Below are 17,120 nucleotides of genomic sequence, written 5' to 3' on the forward strand. Positions count from 1 at the left end.
GCCCATTGGATTCGTTCATTTAGCAGTTTATAAATTCAGCATCAGTGAGAAGATATCGGAACAAATTTTTGCAGAAATATAGGGGTTTCTAATGTGGCATCGCCCGCAAAAAAATTGGCCGAAATCGAACTATAACTTTTTAAAGTCCCATATATCGAACATGAAAACATAAGTGCTTCGGGCTAATTTTTTGCCGAATATTGGTAAACCTCTCAGATATTCTAAAGAAATTCGAAGGAGTTGTGTCCCTTTTAATAGTGTGTTTCTGTTTCAAAAATGAGCAATATGAGATCTATACTTCCTGTAGCCCCATATATATCCTATACGCATTTTCAAACCGTATATATCAGTTAATTTGGGAGATATCTTAGCTAAATTAAGTGAACGCACAATCCTTGATGTAATTCTTTGTTAACAAAAATATTTAAAATCGGTCAAGGAATTATTGCAGCTTCTATATATTATATATGATGATTTTCATTATTCTAATAGACTTTATGTCGGGTTTTTTATTTGTTTTTCCGTAATAAGAAAAATAAAATTTGACTAAATCATCTCAGTCGATTCAAAAAATCGTACAGTGCAAACACCGTATACTTTCATAATGTTTTAGACATCGATATAGTTTGTCGTATCGATTTATAGACCTAATCACATCTTTCGTATGGTCTATGTTTAAAAAAATAACAATATTGGTTATGTTTTTTGAACATTGTGCATCTTCAATGTACCGGCAAATAGTTTCAAATATTCTAGCTCCAAATAAGGCAGTGACATCAAATATAATACGATGTACTAGTTTCTATAACAAATGTAAGTTCTTCGTCTTTAATACAGAATATCATATGTATAAAATGTGATACTTAAATAACAATACATATTTCAAATGTATGCTGTTATGCAAAGATGAATTAAACAGAGAAATGTCTTAAAAAAGTGCGAAGTTTTAAAATACAGTTGAACTTCCCTAACTCGAATCACCATAATCCATAAAAAAACTTCCGAGTTATAGAAGTTTTCATTAAAACATAAAAATTTTCATAAAACTAAAATATAGATTTATACACAGTTTTATTTATTTACTTCGAATAAAGTTTTATGTACATACGTTAAAACATATATTATGTAATTTTGTTAGGTGCAATTAGCTATTGTTTGGCTCTTGACGTCTGTATCACATGCCTTTGTTACATGATTTCTGCAATCCATAATACCATAATTTTTGTACGCCTCCATACGACATAGGGACACTTTTAAAATTCTGCCTCGATAGTAACATTTCAAAATTTTTTATTATGCCCTGGTCGAGAAGTTCGATTTTTGGAAGTAAATGTGTATGAATTTGACTTATATTGGAAATTATAGAGTTCGAGTTATGGAGAGCTTCGAATTAAGGAAGTTTGAGTTATAGATGAAAATTCTTTTGATGATTTTTAAACGCTATTGCCAATACAATTAGGGAGATTCTATTCGAGTTATAGATGTGTACAAGGTTTTGATTACACCGTACGAAACGAAATGTCAAACAAAGCTCACTCGCGTTGCCTTTGTAAGAGGATTGGACCTTCGCCCGTGCAAGTGATTTAAGATAATCCCTTCTGTTGCTAAACACCAGTGTTAGCTCAACCAGGGATATTTTTTTTAAAGCGCGGTCGAAAGGTGTCAATGCAGAAAGAACTTCTTCGCAATAAAACTTCAGACATCCCAGATTATTGCTCAACCTAGCCGTCAATGATTTCAGCCGCAGAAATGCAGAAATAAGTTCTACGCGAAAAACCTTAGTACATCCCTTGTTTTCGCTAAACTAGTTCCCTCCTATATTATGGCATCCAAGAAGCATATTTTCTCCCAACTGCCTTCTCTAAATAAAAGCATTGGCGGAACGTTTTTTCCGCTCGGCGTTAACGTCGATGTGCCATCCCTAAATAAAAGCGGCAACTTTACGTCAAATATCAAAATGTTTACTTGAATTGTTGTTGTGAAATTTTATTGAACAGAGAAACTTCGTTTTTCGCAGCCAACTTTACTTCGGAACGCTCTGTCAAGATAGAAAATTTCAACCGTTCAGCGTCGCAGGCGCCTTATTTAGGTATGCGCCATAGAAATTGTATGGGTATGAGAATTTTTTGACAGTCATTTGCCGCTGCTGCTTTTATTTAGGGAAGGCAGTAAAGTGGCAGTGTCCCTAGACTGAGTACTATTGGACCGTTCGGCCCAAGGGTTGAGCGTCCCAGTTTCCAGTGGTGCAAGGACTGGAAATCAACCAATAGTTCCGGTTTACGTTACACCCTGAATTAGGAGATGACAGCTCTTGGTCGTTCACCAGCCACAGCTGTCATCAGTACCAACAAGAGAGGGCAAAAAAAAACTGGCGCGATCTGGCGACGACGCCTGCACCGAGTCAAGTTGCCTGTCATTCGCAGGATCTTAATCTTCTGTGTGGGTTCGGATAACTACGCTATTGGTGAATACGTTATAGAGCAATCAATAAAACTTCACATTGTTTACTGAATGCTTTGGATATGAATATGATCATACATTATTCACAGTCGGGGGAAAAGTTGGTTAAACTCTTTTTCCTTATTTAAACCACTGTTAACTATAATGGAATGGAAAAAGGTACTATTTTGTAACCAAACAAAGATAAACAGAGTCTGATCAGATGGATAAAGTTATGTTAAGCATCCAAAACGAAAAGAGCTGGACCCTAAAATTATATAAAGAAAATGTTAATTAAAATCAATGCCGGGTTCTGAATGTTATTAGATTTGCATTTATAATTACATGGAAATTGGTGCATTTCGCCCAAACTGGTAACCCTAGTTACAATATCAAATGTCAAAAGCGCCAGAAGCGCTGGCAAATATAGCATAGATCTATTCGTAACTTCAAGCGTTTGAAGCAAAGCACCATTTGGTCTCTTATGCTCTAGTATAGTTCTATTCAGTTTTACAAGTTCTCACAGCAAAGCTTTACTTGCCAGCCAGCATTGGGTCTAGACCTTTATAGTTTTGTTCACATAACGGTTGTTTGTGTCACCTAGAACTAAAAGAGTTAGATATGGAGTTGAAATCCGGATGTCTGTCCGCCCGTCTGTTCGTGAAAGCCATAGCTTGAGTAAAAATTGAGATATCTTATTGAAACTTTGTACACATATTCCAAAATCGGACCATGGCACGCCCACAAAATGGCGAAAACCGAAAACATATAAAGTGCCTTAACTAAGTCATAAATAAAGCTATAAAAGTAAAATTTCGTACAAAGGTTCGCACTAAGAAGGGACATATTCGGACGTAATTTTAGGGAAGTGGGCGTGGTGCCGCCCCCAAATAGATTTTTTGTACATATCTTGTAAACCACTAGATCTATATCAACCAAAGTCTCTACAGTTGTTTCTTTTAGCTACTACCTTATACACTCCAAAAATGGAGGAAATCGGATTGTAACAACGCCCACCTCCCATACAAAAGTTGAAAACCACTAATAATGCTTTAATTCAACAAGGAAAAACACCAGAAGCTTTAATATTCATCATAAGGGAGGTACAGAATCGTTGCATTTAAATTTTTATACAAAATTTTAAATGGGCGTGGTTCCGCCCACTTATCGGTCAAAAACCATATCTCCGAAACTACTCGACCAATTTTAGTGAAATTCGGTTTGTTTTCCTTCATCTCTATGATATGTTGCGAAAGTATGCCAAATCGATTCACAACCACGCTTATTTCATATATATCAGAACTTCTTGGTCGACCTGAATCCTTTATTTTACAATATACATATAAAGTAAGCACTAGTGAAGATATCGAAACAGAACTTTATATGTTTTTTTTAACATGAGGACCTCAGTGCTTCTAATTTTTTTTGTTACTGAAAATATAGGTAAGTCTCTCAGATATTTTGAAGAAATTTGTACGAAATATTTTTCTTCTAATAATATATCTTTCTGCCAAAAATGGGTGAAATCGGGTCATAACTTCACTTAGCTCACATATACCTAATTAGGGTTTCCAACTTTCAACGGAGTTTATACCATATATATGAAGAATAGGTATGTGGGTCAAATTGTGTATTATATTAATAAAATTAAATGAACAAATTGCGAGAGTTAAAATGTTCGGTTACAACCTAACTTAGCCCTTCCTTACTTGTTTTTCATTATTACTGTCTCAATAAAATTAACTTATACTATTTAATATTATATAAACTATATTTAATTTTTTAGTATCTGCTGAAGATATATGGCGTGGAGTTACATCTGTAAGCAATGCGGGAAAAAAGAGAGGAAGGGGAAAAGGCTCTGGTAAAAGAGTAGCAAAAGATCTAAACAGAGGCCAAACGATAGGAGTCGGGAGCAGAAATTTTGTGTGGCCTGGACTGAATGCACCGATTGTTCGTGGGAAAACTTTAATTCAACAAGAGAGTTTATCTGATGTTAATAATACGGATCGAAATATATACAAAATTCGAGACCTAATGAGCACCTATCGAATTGCAAAGGTGAACTCAATCGATCGGGGATGGTCTGGGGCAAAAATGCCGGGTCGTAGCATAGGACCTCCAGATGCGATAAGCGAAGAAATGTTTGGAAATTTTGATACACGAGTGCTTGAAAATAAAATTGTCTTTATTATGAAAGGAAATATGGGAAGAAAACGACGATACTCCGTTTTTTCAATCACAGGAAACAAACAAGGTTTAGCTGGCTTTGCAGTAGCGAAAGCTCCTGAAGTTCGTACTGCCTTAAGAAAATCGAAAAATCGCGCTGCCCAAAAAGCAATAAAAATAGAATTGTGCGATCAACATACGGTATTTCATGATTTTTCATGTGCATTTGGGCAAACTAGAATTTTCGTGCAAAGAAAACCGGAAGGATATGGACTTGTTTGCCATCGTGCGATAGAAACTATTTGTAATGTGATTGGAATCCGAAATTTACATGCTAAAATAGAGGGATCCACAAATTTGCAACACATTGTAAAAGCATTGTTTTTGGGATTATTGCAGCAAAAAACCCATGAAGAAATTGCAAGAAAAACAAACTTACTTGTTATAGAATTTCGTAATGAAACTGGTCTACATCCGCGAATTATTTCAAAACCAGAATCTTGTAAAACAAATAAAGATCTATTGCAAAACGAGGTTCTCGATTATAATCAATATGTTTTGGACGACAAAATTATTTTGAAAAAAAGTAAATTTGCTCCATTTTATGTAAAAACCAATGGCTACAACTTATATTTACAAAGAAAAGAACAAGTTCGTAACCAGGACAAGGTTCGCGTCAATATGAAAGCATTTGATAATGATCTCCACAAAGCAGTTGACGAAATTTCTTCATAATGTTAATATTTGATTATTCAGTCATTATAATAATAAACCTTTTTGTTATCATTCAATAATCATATTTTTTCGGTACTATAACAGTTCATATAACTTGTGATTATAATAAAAATTGAAATATCTTCCACACAACTTTTTTCCTTAATTTTTTTGCCTTTCAAATTTTCTGATGGAGCTATAAAAACGGCTTATAATTTATGTTTTTGAACTCATTGCTCAGACACGTGTATGCTTTAAATAATTTTTTTACATGCTCACCTTCCAAGTGGTCACGACATCCTCGCTGCTGAAATTGGGGAAAAGAAAAACATTTTGTTCATTTCGGACCAACAGACAGGGTCTAATTTTATCTATAGAGTTGGTCATCACAAACTTATGGCTCCTGATCCTTAATTCCGAGGACGACATCGGTTTCGTCCATTCATAGATGAAACTACAGATTTGCTGTGGTCGCCTTAGCATGTTGAAGATTACTTCTATATCATCAGAAATGATAATAAAAAGATATTTTATATTGCATTCTAGCGAATGAAACTCAAAAATGTCCATCTTCATAAAATATTCTATTAATTGTAATGAGATGGCGCGTTAAATCTTTCTGGGGAATAAATTAAATATAGCGAATGAAATGACAAATTAAAGCCAACAACAAATATCTTTACCAAATACGTTATTAATTAAAAATAATTTGTTAATTTCTGATTAGGTTCAGCTAGTGTAGACTTACTGGGAATGTGATTTAGAGATCATACCCAGCAAGTCATGGGTACTGAAACTTCAATACATTCAAAGAAATTTTAATAACACCACTACATACACACATATGCAACAAAGGGCGAAATGTGCATAAACATTTACCTCAACTCTTCTTTCGTACAGCACCCTGAATGATAGAAAGAAACAACCAAAGTTCTCGTGTTTAAACAAGTTTTGTTTTGAGCTATATCATGGCTGCTTGTGAAGTAACGGGTGATTTTTTTGAGGTTAGGATTTTCATGCATTAGTATTTGACAGATCACGTGGGATTTCAGACATGGTGTCAAAGAGAAAGATGCTCAGTATGCTTTGACATTTCATCATGAATAGACTTACTAACGAGCAACGCTTGCAAATCATTGAATTTTATTACCAAAATCAGTGTTCGGTTCGAAATGTGTTTATCGACAAATTTTGTTCAGCGATGAGGCTCATTTCTGGTTGAATGGCTACGTAAATAAGCAAAATTGCCGCATTTGGGGTGAAGAGCAACCAGAAGCCGTTCAAGAACTGCCCATGCATCCCGAAAAATGCACTGTTTGGTGTGGTTTGTACGCTGGTGGAATCATTGGACCGTATTTTTTCAAAGATGCTGTTGGACGCAACGTTACGGTGAATGGCTATCGCTATCGTTCGATGCTAACAAACTTTTTGTTGCCAAAAATGGAAGAACTGAACTTGGTTGACATGTGGTTTCAACAAGATGGCGCTACATGCCACACAGCTCGCGATTCTATGGCCATTTTGAGGGAAAACTTCGGAGAACAATTCATCTCAAGAAATGGACCCGTAAGTTGGCCACCAAGATCATGCGATTTAACGCCTTTAGACTATTTTTTGTGGGGCTACGTCAAGTCTAAAGTCTACAGAAATAAGCCAGCAACTATTCCAGCTTTGGAAGACAACATTTCCGAAGAAATTCGGGCTATTCCGGCCGAAATGCTCGAAAAAGTTGCCCAAAATTGGACTTTCCGAATGGACCACCTAAGACGCAGCCGCGGTCAACATTTAAATGAAATTATCTTCAAAAAGTAAATGTCATGAACCAATCTAACGTTTCAAATAAAGAACCGATGAAATTTTATGCGTTTTTTTTTTTTTAAAAAGTTATCAAGCTCTTAAAAAATCACCCTTTATTATTTTGCGTGTTTTATTTAAATCAGTGATCTGTAGCCTAATTAAAGTTTAAATTATTGAAGCACGCATTTTTAAATAAGTGAAACGTAAAATAAAAGTTTGCTAAAGCCAAAATATGGAATTGAAGAGGGTGATACAGTAATACTTCATTGCATTGTCAATTTGAAGCACGCAATAGAAGCTACGCCAACAATGGCCAACATCAAGGGCGAAACCATTGAATACGTAAATAATTGTTGAATATAATAATACTAGCGATACCCGGCGCGCTTCTCTACGCAAAAAATTTATTGCTTAAAGATTTGATTTCTTAACACAATAATGAAAAAGAAAAGCAATGTTTAATTTAATACAATTGTATACACAACATTTTTTGTTTTATTTTGTGGTGCATAAATAAACAAATTTTTCGTGGCTCCAACTCTCGAACATGCAACGTACCGTTGACCGTGAGAAAAGCAAGCTTCCTCTAAATTAACTCCACACACCTGGAGCGTTTGCCCTTGGGCTTTGTTGACGGTCATAGCAAAAGATAGCCGAACAGGAAATTGAAGACGTTTAAATTCGAATGACATGTCCGTTGGTATTAATGGGATGCGCGATATTAGTACAATTCCACCTTTTGCTTTGCCAGTGAGAATTGTTGCTTGAATTAAATTTGGCATCAATTTCTTCACTGAAAGTCTCGTCCCATTACAAAGTTTCGATGCATTAAGATTTCGAAGAAGTATAATCGATGAACCAACTTTCAAATTCAAATTATGCGGTGGCATGCCTGGTGGTTCCAAAGAATATAAAAATTCAACCGGATAATTGACTGCGTCTTCATCATTCATAGCAGTATCAATGGATTTATACGTTTCCGAATTACCTGGCAATTTTTTATGAATGTGGAAATTGATTTCATTGACATTGACATTTTTTGGTGCTAAAATTGCACGTTCTCGTAACCAATCATGGTTATTATAATTTTGAGCAATATTTGGAAAAACGCGATCAGTGAGTTCTTCTTTTGATGATACAATTATTGAAAAATTATTCGATAACGTGATAAACCCATTTTGAAAGCTTACGTGCTGAAGAATCATTTTGAAGACGCACACGCATATTGGTCGTCAACGAAAGCATTTGTACGTGTGCCCACAAAAATGAACTTTTCAAACATGCATTAATTTCATCAGCTGGTGTTGATCTCGGAATAACAGGCAACGTTTGACGAAAATCACCAGATAACAATATTAATGCACCGCCAAACAGCTGTAAACTCCGTCTCAAATCTTGTAATGTTCGATTTAAGGCTTCCAAAGATTTTTTATGGGCCATTGGACATTCGTCCCATAAAATAATGGATGTTTGTTGCAAGACTTTAGCCATTCCAGAACTCCTTGAAATATTGCATGTTGGTGTTTCAATTGCTTGCATGTTCAATGGCAATTTCAAGGCGGAATGTGCTGTGCGGGCGCCATCAAGTAATGTAGCTGCAATTCCGGAAGAAGCAAGTGCCAATGCGATTTTTTGTTCCGACCGAATCGTTGCCAGTATTAATGAAATCAAAAATGTTTTTCCAGTGCCGCCAGGTGCATCCAAAAAATACAATCCACCAGTGTTGTCATTGACAGCTTGCATCACTGTGTCATATACATATTTTTGTTGATCATTTAATTGTTCGTTTGTACGAACGCACGCAATTCATTACGATTGAATTGCAGTTCGCGTTGCAATTCTCGTCCAAATAAATCATGCATTGGACGATTTGGTGGAGTCAATCCTAATTGCCCTAATGCCTTATTTGCAATCGTAAGGCACAAATCTTCGATCATTATCAAGGCTTCATTATACATTTCCAATGTCAGCAGCAATGCAGGATCATTGGAACGATGTCGAAGTCGAATCAAAATGTCTTCAGCCATGAAATCTTTGTATTTATTCCACAATTCCAGTGGATTTGATGGAAAACATGTTGATATTATGATCGCAAATAACATACGAATTTGAACTGGTGGAGAAACAATTGATGCATCACGAAGCGTAGCCTCCCAATGCGTATCATCTTCCAGCAAATGCAAGTGTTGACATGCTTCACGGTATGTTGCGCACAATTGACCATTAACAGTTCGTAAATGTTGGAATGATTGAGGTCCATGTACGTTCACCAATAAAAGTCGCAAGTAAAAACATTCAACTTTAGCTGGACTAACTGTATAAATGCGTCCCAAAGCATATGTTCGAAAAATACCTGGATAACCATCAACAGGTGTGCCTTGTTTGCGACGTTGAAATTTTTTTGTTGATGCATTCCATGTGAAATAGTGAGGCACTTCCGAATATAGCAAAGTCCTAGAAAATTCATCAGTTTCACATAACTGGAAATAAGCTGTCAGTGTAGTTACTGGTGGCTCTTTGTTCGGCATTTGCAGCAGTGTAGTAAACACGTTGGCCGTTTTCAAGATGAACTGCCAAATGTACAACAACCTGTCTGTCATGAATTGGAAACGATAAAATACGCCATACAGCTTCATTCGTACTAATAGAGCGCCCCATTTGGTACTGCAAAATTTCGTCATGATTATTCTCAGGAGCCACTCCAAAAACAGCCATATCGCTGCCCTTATTCACATACTTGCAAATATATTAAATTGATTTTACAGAATTGCAATATTCTACATTGATGTGAGCGTTGAACATTTTTGACAGTATCGGTGAGTACGGAACTATCCACCGGTTATCGATTTCAACATCTTGATTTTTAATTTTAATTACAGTTATTTACCGTTGTACCGTAATTGTTTCAGCAATCAATTGCTTTGGAAAACGTTTCGAACATTTACCATCAATCATACAAAGTGAATTTCGATTAATATCACCACAGGGACCGTGAATCATATTTTTCGTGACAACTTCGAATAATCCTGGGTCGATGGTTTGATCTGGAATTTCGGCCGATATGACGGTATCAATCATATCAGGGGTTATTTTGTTTACGCACCAAATCAAAATATGTGCGTGAGGTAAGCCTCTTTTTTGCCACTCTATGGTATACATAAAGCACCGCACTTCTCCAAATACACGTTTGACAATCAGATCCATTAACTTTTTCAATTTTTGTTGGAATACACGGGCAGTTATGTCATGCCGATCTTTTGGCCATCAAGTAAACAATCAGACACTATGATGATGGTAAAATTGTTAAACAGCCGATATCATTCACATTTACATCATTGATTATTGCGTCACGCAAATGTATGTATTCCTCTGATCTTAATCGGGCTTGAATGTAACGGATGAAATTTAATCGCTCACTTTCAATTTTGGCGTACATATCGACGATATATTGATGCGAAAGTCGATTGCATCGCAAAATAAAATTTGTTTCTTGAGGGCGAATCATCAATCGGTACGAATAAAAATTCATCGCACTGTCTTTTTTTGTTGACTCTTGACCTGTATTGCAAAAATTAATTAGCGAATGAAAATGATTTATAAATCATATTTAGCACATTCGCGGAAATTGCGGGAATTCCCGTCATTCATGTTTCCTTCAATAAAACAATTGCGGGAATTCCCGCGCTATTTGAATAGGGTTTTTCTACCGTCAAAAATGGTTCACTTCTTATCACTGCACATTTTTAGTGTTGGTAAAGGCGTGAACTACCATCCCTGACAGGACAACCGCAATTCAAACAAATTTAATTTGGGGAATCCCCATTCAAAGTTAACGTGCCAGTCATTTGTGGTTTGTTGAGGGGAAGTTTCAATAAGACGAAATGCGGGAAATCCCGACAAAAGTGAATAGGAAATTCATGTGGTAATGTCGGGAATTCCCTAATTTGTTCAGACTATTTAAAAAAATTAACCTGTAGAAAAAAAGCGGGAATTCCCGCTCTTCAATTTTGTATGGAAAAATTAAGTGATCCTCTGGCAGCCACCCGCTAAATTCAAATGAACGCGAACGTGTTAAACAAAATAAAATGTATATGTACCAGTTGTTGGATTTATCATTGGTATGTTGATGTGATAGCCATCGTCCCCTCTCCAAAACAAAATGGGGTATTGCAATGCAACATAACAGCGATGGAGTTCTGAAATACGTTGTAAATTCTCATTTCTACGATACAAAACAATGTCTCGTGACTGAAACTGTTCGCCAACCACAACAATGGCTACTTCATCAATCGTTGGTGCATTGAATCGTCTGGTGTGCTCCCCAATTGGTGTTTTATTGGCTTTTATTATGATTTTGTGGCCATCGGAGGGCATCCGTTCGAGTGCCACTTTAAACAATTTCACCAAAATTGTTGATGAAAAAATGTTTGCAATTAATTCAAGATTGATCTTCTCGTATTCGTCGAAATTGCACAGCGCTTATTTAATTCACGATTCTCACCATCAATGAAATATATTTGCAAAAATGTATGATCACCATCTGGTTATGGTAGCAAAGACCCAGCTCTATGGTATATTTGACCTTGAATCTGTAACGGTCGAGAAATATATATAGATGATAACGGATCTTAATTTCTAAAAACATCGAACACGGGGACGGCACATAAATTAAAAATGATATTGCTAATTCCACACGAAGAAATCACCTTAAACGTCGGCATAAATCCATCTTTTATAATATTTGTAGCTCCAAAAGATGTAATTTGAAAGCATGAATTGTATTTTTGAATGAATGCAAAGGTTCTGGCGGAAGTTCTAGCACCGGTAATTTGACTTTCCCACCAGCACATCACATGCCAGGCGTTTCGTTTATGAATTTAAATGCTTTGCAATGTATACATTCTATATTCATCTGGCCAATGTAGGCATACATGCTGTAATCAATGGTGGCATCGTAATTGAAAGCCGCGTGTTCCATTTGACGTATATCATAAACGGACGTACGCCCACGACGGTTTCTTGGTGCTTGACTATTATCCAAGTGAGTTCTCCGTCTGTGTCGTTGTGTTTCCATTTCATTTCGTCGAACACGATCTTCTTCACTTTGTGATCTTCGATTTAACGCTGTAGCATTTGATTGACGTGAACGTCTGCCAATGTTTGGTCGTCTTGAACGTGGCATTCTTTCAGTACAGTGTATGACTAATTGAATGTAAAAGCAATACATTGAAAATTATTTCTAGAAAAAATTATACATTTAATTCAAACTTCAATGTGTGTGCGTGGAAATATGAATTCACATACACTCACACTGGACATAACCTCAATTGTGCAAGTAAAGAAAATACTCACCGGAAAATGAGATCAAATTAAAATTGTGAAAATTAAGTAACGCTTGGCAATTGAACTATATATATAAAAATGAAGCAATTAAAATACAATTAAAAAAGAAACACATGGTTAACACTAACCAAAAGTATGTTTGTTCAAAATGAGAGCAAGATATAAAAGAACTCAAAGCACATAAGAAAACTGTCAACTGAATTCCAATGACAGCAAATTAATATTCTGTTCGCAATGAGAGCACGATGTAAAATTGATAAATCGTATTGAAAATACTTGATTTTGGTAGTGTATTTACTCACAAAAAATGTCAAACTCAGGAACGGCTGCACCGATTCCAAACAAACTTCACACAAACCACCTCCTTATAGGTAGGAACGAACTCTAAAATTTTTGTGTCAATCGATTCGGCGGTTCTTGAGTTATAAGATTACCAAGGAAATGTAACTTCTTTTTATATATATAGATTATCTTGCCTTGAATTCTAAAATTATCCATACAGATATTTCGGGTCGGCTTTAGTATACTATCCCAGGCTTTCGGTAATAAAATGGGTATCGTTGGAAAGAGGAGGTTCTCCAGATTAAGAATATATATACATATAGCTGCAGCTGACTTATAGTTATCGAGATATTCGCACTTAAAGTTGAAAAAAATGCTACTTTTATTTTGAATTTTCACAATATATACTGAATATTTTATTAATATTCTGCACTTATTTTACACTTACACTTCACCACATTGTTTCTGCATATTTATTTTATAAAAATTATGACGAAAATGGCTGTAAATAAATATTTAACATTTTACACAAATCTTCGTTTAAAAAATAGCAAAAAGGGTTGCAGGTTGACAAGTAATCAGTGTTGCCACATCAAATATTTCGCAAAAATCAAAAGAATAAAAATAAACAGAAAAAAGAAGGATTATACCCCAAACCAAACCATAATGGTGTTATGACTAATGCAAAGTCTTTCGGTATTACCTTTTCTTTGATAACACCCGGTGATTGCCCGACCAGGGTTATTTTTTTGAAGGGCGGCCGAAGGCCGCCAATGCGGAAAGTATTTCTACACGAAAGAATATTTCAATTCCCCCACTTTGATAACTCCCGGTGTTTGCTCGACCAGGGTTATTTTTTTTAAGCGCGGCCGAAGGCCGCCAATGCGGGAAATAGTTCTACACGAAAGAGTATTTCAATTCCCCCTCTTTGATAACTCCCGGTGTTGGCTCGACCAGGGTTATTTTTTTGATGCGCGGCCGAAGGCCGCCAATGTGGAAAGTATTTCTACACGAAAGAGTATTTCAATTCCCCCTCTTTGATAACTCCCGGTGTTGGCTCGACCAGGGTTATTTTTTTGAAGCGCGGCCGAAGGCCGCCAATGTGGAAAGTATTTCTACACGAAAGAACTTTTCATTTCCCTTACTTATAGTGCATAGAGTGAATATCATAAACTTTCTTATATTACCTTTATATAATCTTTTATAGGGCATTTGTTTCTGCATTTTGGGTATTTATTTATTTTGGTTCTTCTCATTCGTTTGCAAAATATCTGATATGGCAACACTTATTACTTGTCAAGCTGCAACCCTTTTTGTTATTGTTGAAATTAAGAGATTTGTGTAAAATGTTAAATACTTATTTACAGCTATTTTCGTGATAAATTTTATCAAATAAATATGCAGAAACAATGTGGTGAAGTGTAAGTGTAAAATAATAAATAATAATATTAATAAAATATTCAGTATATATTGTGAAAATTCAAGATAAAAGTAGCACTTTTTTCAACTTTAAGTGCGAATATCTCGAAAACTATAAGTCAGCTGCAGCTATATGTATATATATTCTTAATCTGGAGAACCTCCTCTTTCCAACGATACCCATTTTATTACCGAAAGCCTGGGATAGTATACTAAAGATTCCCCTTCGAATCGATGGAATATGTGCTGCAAGCAAATCCAGAACTATGGATGCAAACGCTGCTACATCGAACACAAATCATTTACACACCAGATATTAGGTTTAATGTCACTTTTTTACGTGCAATTATACCTTTTGCTCAACACAAGCCCGGGAAGAACTGAAACGACATGGCTTAGGTGCTTTTGTAACCGTTTATCATCGCGACGTGTGTAAACTGGGTTTGCCACTGAGCTAGAGGGCAAAGCACTTGCAGTATTTTTAGAATTACCGGCCTCTCAGTTGGCCGTGCCATTAGCAGCTAAAACTCAGAAATTTAAGGGTAAATTTAAGTGAATGTTTGTGATTTAAAAACTTCTTGTATGTTCAATTAGGAGGACTTTTTTGATTAATTTTCACCTTGTATTGAGCAATCATAACGTTGTTGTATCGCTTTATTTATAATTTCTTTAGATTTAGAATTCCTGAAACATAAGGTAATTATTACCAACTTTTGTGTTGTAAATATTCAAATTTTACTTTAAATTTTATAGAAACCCTCCTCCCAGAAATTGGATGAATCTAGTACTAGTGAAGTTAATGAAAGAAGAGATTTTACAAAAACTAAAGAAACCAAAAGAGTCCTTACATAATGTGCGCAGCTTATACTTCCAGGCCGCTCGGGCTTTTTGACATTTGCCACTCTTCCTCCAGCCTTTGTCAGATAACAAAAATTGTTCAAATATTCAATACGTTTACATGCATATGTATATAGTGAAGTACGATAATACATTTATAAAGTAAATATAATAATAAACACCTAAATGGCATGACATTTTAATATAAAAAATTGATATCTCGCTCCGTTTACGAGATATCGAGCGTTGAAGTTTGTGTTAACAGCAGCCTTACATATGAATTGATGCAGGTGTTATGTGATTGATTTACATATGTGATTGATTTATGTGTTTGATTGACAAGTTTTTTCGCGTACAACTACTTTCCGCACTGGCGGCCTTTGATAACTTCCGATGTTGGATCGACTAGGGTTATTTTTCTTTGAAGCGCGGCCGAAGGTCGCCAGTGCAGAAAGTAGTTGTACCCGAAAAAAACTTTCCATTTCCCTCTTTTTGATAACTCTCGGTGTTGGCTCGACCAGGGTTATTTTTTTTAAGCGCGGCCGAAGGCCGCCAGTGCAGAAAGTAGTTGTACGCGAAAAAACTTGTCAATCAATCACATAACACCTGCATCAATGCATATGTAAGTGCGCGCATCGGCTGCTGTTAACACAAACTATCAATATCAATATCAATTTTTTTTATTTAATAAAAAGTGTTTATTTTGGGCTAATCTACCTAAAAGTGAACTGAAATCTTGGTGCCCCAGAAACTAAAATCGTGCCATGATTTTGTTATTAAATTCTCATTTGGGATTTTGGTAGAACTAACCGAAAATAGTGGGTATAGTTTCTGGGCTTTTGTGGGTCGCAGTACTGAAAGTGCACGTGGAGTTTTCGTTCGCAGTTTTGGGTCTTTCATCCGTGATAGTACCAAGAACAGTACTGGAAATGCACATGTTGTTTTCGTTCGCAGTTTTGGGTCTTTCATCCGTGATTGCAAAAATACCATTCCCCAAATTGTGCAAGAGGTATATATACATTGCTAAATGATGAATGTAATGTGCAAGAAAGGGATGAAGGATCACACGTACACAAGAGTTTCGTGTACCTTTGTCAATTCGCCCTTAAGAATGGCATAGAAACTTTCATTGAAACTGCGGCTACCGCTCCCTGGCATTTCACCGAAGAATTCGCCGGTGCCTGTATTGCAGGGTAGTTATTCCGGCGAATATCGAGTTAGTAAATATTGCCTGTGTAGACATATAGTAAGACTACTAACTGTGATTGGATTTCGAGTAGAGCTGTGAGAATTTCGATTGCCGGACCATTCTATAGTTTGAGTTGAAACTATCGAGAGTATCGTAGGAGACTAATAGTATGTTTACATATGAAAATAGTTTCGTTCTAAGCTCGTCCAATAATCTAACCGTTTACATATAGCCAAATGAGATTATCAGTTGTCAAATGTGTTGCATGTGTTGTTGTATTACACATATTTCTCTCGCTGTCGGCCATTGTTGTTTACATTTTCATTTGACATTTCTCCGTTTCTTCGCAATCGATAAACCTAGGAATAACACCGAAAATCTAGTTGTATAAAACGAGATAATTTTATAATCTCGGATTATCCAGAGAGGAATTTTGTATGGGAAATCTCGTTTCTTAATTACAGATTATCGAGTTAAGCGCGTAAATGGAGATAATCTCGTTATATGTAAAGATAGTATAACGGACAGCAATGATATGATAATAAAACTAAATATATATTTTTCATATACTGAACATTCGTTTCAAATATGATTATTTTATTTTTAATAACACTTCACAAAACACTATTATTGCAAGCAGTAGTAAAAACAAATACAAAACGTAATAATTTGTAATATAACAGTACTTTCAAAACTGTCAGCTTTTAATATCAAATGGTCATTTAAAAGCAAAATAAACACTGAACATTAATTAATCCAAATTTGTATGTTATTTTTTAAATTTTTGAGCTGCTTGTGCAATTTTTTTTTTAATTTATTTACCTCGGATATAAAAAATTAATAATTTGATAGTAGATGCCTTCGCAAATTATAGGATACTATCGTTGGTCGCAAGTAACCATTCGATAGTTAAGCAAATGATAATATTTGA

General features: G+C 35.6%; 2 protein-coding genes across 5 annotated transcripts; one reads left to right on the plus strand and one right to left on the minus strand.

The window, feature by feature from the left end:
- The first annotated feature begins 616 nt into the window (after positions 1–616).
- On the plus strand, positions 617–5,475 carry LOC105219682 (28S ribosomal protein S5, mitochondrial). Its single transcript, XM_011195982.3, has 2 exons — positions 617–813; positions 4,226–5,475. The coding sequence occupies exons 1-2, from the start codon at positions 672–674 to the stop codon at positions 5,341–5,343; spliced, it is 1,260 nt and encodes a 419-aa protein (XP_011194284.2). The 5' UTR covers positions 617–671; the 3' UTR covers positions 5,344–5,475.
- Positions 5,476–6,313: 838 nt separating this feature from the next.
- Positions 6,314–14,976, minus strand: LOC128920015 (uncharacterized). 4 transcript variants are annotated; one of them, XM_054226165.1, is made up of 4 exons: positions 14,903–14,976; positions 12,591–14,847; positions 12,472–12,526; positions 6,314–12,321 (listed from the first exon to the last, which is right to left on the minus strand). In XM_054226165.1, the coding sequence occupies exon 4, from the start codon at positions 9,798–9,800 to the stop codon at positions 8,895–8,897; it is 906 nt and encodes a 301-aa protein (XP_054082140.1). In that variant the 5' UTR covers positions 9,801–12,321; positions 12,472–12,526; positions 12,591–14,847; positions 14,903–14,976; the 3' UTR covers positions 6,314–8,894. The 4 variants fall into 4 exon arrangements, with proteins under 4 accessions (XP_054082140.1, XP_054082141.1, XP_054082142.1 ...); XM_054226166.1 differs by having other exon boundaries at positions 6,314–11,708; positions 11,826–12,321; positions 12,472–14,847; XM_054226167.1 differs by having other exon boundaries at positions 6,314–10,677; positions 11,217–12,321; positions 12,472–14,847.
- Between the last annotated feature and the right edge of the window lie 2,144 nt (positions 14,977–17,120).

Source organism: Zeugodacus cucurbitae, chromosome 2, assembly GCF_028554725.1.
Source record: "Zeugodacus cucurbitae isolate PBARC_wt_2022May chromosome 2, idZeuCucr1.2, whole genome shotgun sequence".
In the NCBI taxonomy this organism is placed as follows: domain Eukaryota; kingdom Metazoa; phylum Arthropoda; class Insecta; order Diptera; family Tephritidae; genus Zeugodacus; species Zeugodacus cucurbitae.

Coding starts and splice junctions, on each gene's coding strand:
- LOC105219682 (XM_011195982.3), top strand. CDS start 672: ATGTTTAAAAAAATAACAATATTGGTTATGTTTTTTGAACATTGTGCA. Junction 814..4,225: donor TACTAGTTTCTATAACAAAT/GTAAGTTCTTCG, acceptor TTAATTTTTTAG/TATCTGCTGAAGATATATGG.
- LOC128920015 (XM_054226165.1), bottom strand. CDS start 9,800: ATGACGAAATTTTGCAGTACCAAATGGGGCGCTCTATTAGTACGAATG.